Genomic DNA, 4,673 nt, shown 5'->3' with positions numbered 1-4,673 from the left:
ATAAACCTATTGAGCTAGAAGCCATAGCTAGAGATGAAGCTGAAAAGGCAAAACCATATGTACCTCCACCACTAAATAAGCCACCTATTCCATTTCCTCGAAGATTAGCCAAATCTAAAACTGAATGACAATTTAAGAAATTCGTGGAACTTATGAAGCAATTAAATATAACAATACCCTTTACAGAAGCCATAACACAAATGCCATCTTATGCCAAATTTCTTAAAGAGATATTGTCCAACAAGAAGAAACTTGAGGATAATGAGACAGTGATGCTTACTGCGAAATGTAGCGCTATTATCCAAAACAATATGCCACCTAAGCTGAAAGACCCTGGTAGTTTTTCTATACCCTGTGTAATAGGAAAATTCGTCATAGACAAAGCACTATGCGATTTAGGAGCTAGCGTGAGTTTAATGGCCCTCTCAATCTGTGAAAAACTTCAATTAGGCGAACTAAGACCAACTAGAATGTTTTTACAATTAGTCGATCGCTCTGTTAAATACCCTGTAGGTATGCTAGAAAACATTCCCGTTAGGATAGGTCAATTCTATATTCCCACAGATTTCATCATTATGGATATTCAAGAAGACTCAAACATTCCTATCATACTGGGAAGACCTTTCTTAGCCACTGCTGGTGCCATCATCGATGTGAAACGAGGGAAGCTTACCTTCGAAGTCGGAGAAGAGAAGATTGAATTCATTCTTTTTCAATTCCTCAAAGCACCTTCTATAGTTGATACATGCTGTTTTGTTGACATAATTGATGAGTGTGTAAAGGAAATAAAGTCCGAACCACATGAAGAAACTAAAATCCTAAGAATTCCTATACCGCCTATCCTAGAAGACGATAACTGGCGAGGGGAATATCAAGACAATCATCTAAGTGAATGCCTAGCACTGACTCCTGATCCTATACCTGGACCTAAGAAACCCGCCATAGAACTTAAAACATTACCGAGTGATTTAAGGTACGAATTCCTGGACGAAGAACTTAAACGACCTGTCATAGTTAATGCCAATTTAGGAAGAACCGAAACCGAAAAGTTACTCACTGTCCTAAGAAGATACCCAACCGCTCTAGGGTACAACATCTCAGACCTAAAAGGAATAAGTCCTTCTCTATGTATGCACCATATTATGCTCGAAGAAGATTGCAAAACCTCTAGAGAGCATCAGAGACGAATAAATCCCATCATGAGCGATGTTGTTAAAAAGGAAATTCAAAAACTATTAGAAGTCGGAATCATATATCCTATATCCGATAGTAAATGGGCTAGCCCTGTTCATGTCGTACCTAAGAAAGGAGGAGTTACTGTTGTTACCAATGCAAAAGGCGAGTTTGTAGCACACCGTTCCCAAATTGGATGGAGAATGTGCATCGATTATAGGAAGTTAAGCAAAGCCACTCGTAAAGATCATTTTCCTTTGCCCTTCATAGATCAAATGTTCGAACGTTTGGCAAAACACTCACATTTCTGTTATTTAGATGGTTACTCAGGAGTTTTCCAAATTCCTATCTACCCTGATGACCAAGAAAAGACTACATTCACATGTCCTTATGGTACGTTCGCTTATAGACGAATGCCCTTTGGACTCTGCAATGCACCCGCAACCTTCCAAAGATGCATGATGGAAATCTTTGCTGATTTCCTTGATGGAATGATGGAAGTATTCATGGACGATTTCTCTGTCTGTGGAGAAAGTTTTGAAGTTTGCTTAGCAAACCTCGAAATAGTACTCAAACAATGCGTAAGCGTAAATCTAGTACTCAATTGGGAAAAATGCCACTTCATGGTTCGACAAGGAATCGTACTTGGACACATCGTGTACGATAGAGGAATCGAAGTGGATAAGGCAAAGATTGAAATTATTGAAAACCTTCAACCGCCCAAAACCGTTAGAGAAATACGAAGCTTTCTAGGACACGCCGGTTTTTACCGACATTTTATTAAAGATTTCTCTAAAATAACCAAGCCCTTAACTGAGTTACTGATGAAAGATGTTGAATTCATCTTTAACGACAAATGCGTTGAAGCGTTTCAAACACTTAAACAATCACTAATCTCTGCGCCGATTATGCAACCTCCTGACTGGAGTGAACCCTTCGAAATATTGTGCGACGCAAGCGATTATGCTGTAGGTGCTGTTCTAGGCCAACGAAAAGATACGAAACTCCATGTCATATACTATGCGAGTAAAACCCTAGATGAAGCCCAAATGAATTACGCCACAACAGAAAAGGAACTATTAGCAGTTGTATTCACGTTAGACAAATTCCGTTCCTACCTGGTAGGAGCCAAAATCATCATATACACTGACCACACCGCTATTAGGTACCTTCTAACTAAGAAAGACGCCAAGCCGAGATTATTAAGATGGATCCTTTTATTACAAGAATTCGATTTAGAAATTAAAGACAAAAAGGGAACCGAAAATGTCGTAGCCGATCATCTTTCTCGACTCGAAAATCTGAAACCCGAACAAGTACCAATCGATGACGATTTCCCTTACGAAAGACTCATTGCTCAGTTGGAAGCTAACGAAATAGAACCATACCATCCAACCATTGAATCCAACAACTTAGTAGAAGTGGCTTTAGCTCATTCTACTGCACCTTGGTACGCAGATTTCGTAAACTACCTAGCCGCTAGTGTTCTTCCACCTGATCTAACATATCAACAATAGAAAAAGTTCTTCCACGACCTTAAACAATACTACTGGGATGAACCTCTCCTCTTTAAAAGAGGATCTGACGAAATTTTCCGTCGTTGCGTGCCCGAAGAAGAAATCGAAAGCATAATAGATCACTGCCATGCCGCAACTTATGGAGGTCACTCAAGTATATCTAAAACTTGTGCGAAAATCCTACAATCTGGCTTTTATTGGCCTAATCTATGGAAAGATATGCACATCGCTGTTTTAAACTGTGACTGCTGCCAACGCACTGGAAACATTTCCCGACGCGATGAAATGCCTCAGAAAAGCATCCTAGAAGTAGAAGTTTTCGATGTTTGGGGAATCGACTTCATGGGACCCTTTCCATCTTATTTTGGTAACAAATACATACTCGTAGTTGTGGATTACGTTTCCAAATGGATCGAGGCTATAGCCTCTCCAACAAATGACACACGAGTTGTGATCAAGCTTTTCAAGAACATAATCTTTCCAAGATTTGGTGTGCCCAGACTCGTCATCAGTGACGGAGGTTCTCACTTCATTTCCAAAATCTTCGAGAAACTCTTAGTGAAGTATGGAGTTAAGCATCGTGTAGCAACACCATACCACCCGCAAACGAGTGGTCAAGTGGAAGTCTCAAACAGAGAAATTAAACAAATACTTGAGAAAACTGTTGCCACATCTAGGAAAGATTGGTCTTCTAAGTTACATGAAGCGTTGTGGGCATATCGAACTGCTTTTAAAACACCCATAGGAACCACACCCTTCAAGTTAGTTTATGGAAAATCTTGTCACCTTCCGGTTGAACTCGAGCATAAAGCTTATTGGGCCATTAAAACCCTTAATTTAGATTACTCTGCAGCCGGAGAAAAGAGAATCCTCGATATAAACGAACTAGAAGAGCTTAGATTAGACGCTTACGAGAATGCTAAGATCTACAAAGAAAGAACGAAAAAATGGCACGACAAACGCATATCTAGGAAAGAATTCAATGAAGGAGACATAGTACTCCTATTCAATTCACGACTTAAACTCTTTCTCGAAAAATTACGTTCTAGGTGGTCTGGCCCTTTCGAAGTCACTAAAGTTTTCCCAAGTGGCGCTGTTGAAATTAAAAGTAAGTCTAGTGACCCATTTATCGTAAATGGGCAACGTTTGAAACACTACCACTGCATTGAAAATAAAGATTATTTCGCTAGTCTGAAGCTTTTAAAGCCACTGGCTGAATCGAACGACTAACTGCTTACAAAAATTATGTCGAGCTTGCGACATTAAACAAGGCGCTTCGTGGGAGACAACCCACCGTTTTTTTATGTTTCTCTTTATCTTTAAATTTTAAATTTTAATTTTTACGTGATTTTATTATTATTATTTAAAATATTATTTCAATTTCATTTTTTTTCTTTCTTATTTATATTTTATTTTGTTTTTCTTATTTTTCTTTTTTGTTTTACTCAAAAAGGCATTTGGCCATTGCTAACTAGTTATTTCTATAATTTACTCTAATTTCAGGCTAATTTACATTTTTAGCTAGTGACTGACTGTAGTAATGGCTCGAGTAGATTATATGAGTATCACGTTCAGGGGACGAGGTCAGAGGATGAGGTTTGAGGACTTAGTCGATAGGGACATGACACCCACCATTTATGCTGATGACCGTGCTATGAATGCCTTAGGCATTAGAGAGAGTGTGTTGTACTGGCTACACCGGATAGGTTGGGATACTTCCCCCATTATAAGGAGATTTAGTACCTACCGTAAGATTACCCTTGAGTTCCTGAGTTCTTTGAACTACTTGCCTAACCATGGTCTAGGATTTAACCGTGGCTTGATCCGGTTTAGGATGTTTGGTCTTGATTACCGCTTTAGCCATATCGAGTTTGCTAACCTTTTACGCTTTCCTAGTGGCCCTGATGTATTCACTGTCATCCAAGAGGAGCTTTTCCAGTACCGTGAGCTTGACTATTTCTGGGGTAGTATAACTGGTAACTA

At 39.2% G+C, this 4,673-nt stretch overlaps 1 protein-coding gene across 1 annotated transcript; it reads left to right on the top strand.

Moving 5' to 3' along the window:
• Positions 1-200: 200 nt before the first annotated feature.
• LOC131649266 (uncharacterized) lies at positions 201-1,531 on the top strand. The gene is made up of 2 exons (XM_058919033.1): positions 201-1,087; positions 1,504-1,531. The coding sequence occupies exons 1-2, from the start codon at positions 201-203 to the stop codon at positions 1,529-1,531; spliced, it is 915 nt and encodes a 304-aa protein (XP_058775016.1).
• Positions 1,532-4,673: the final 3,142 nt, after the last annotated feature.

This window comes from Vicia villosa, linkage group LG2 (assembly GCF_029867415.1).
Source record: "Vicia villosa cultivar HV-30 ecotype Madison, WI linkage group LG2, Vvil1.0, whole genome shotgun sequence".
NCBI classification, from domain to species: Eukaryota; Viridiplantae; Streptophyta; class Magnoliopsida; order Fabales; family Fabaceae; genus Vicia; species Vicia villosa.
The sequence above is the reverse complement of the archived record's forward strand: the minus strand, read 5'-3'. Positions and strand labels throughout refer to the sequence as shown.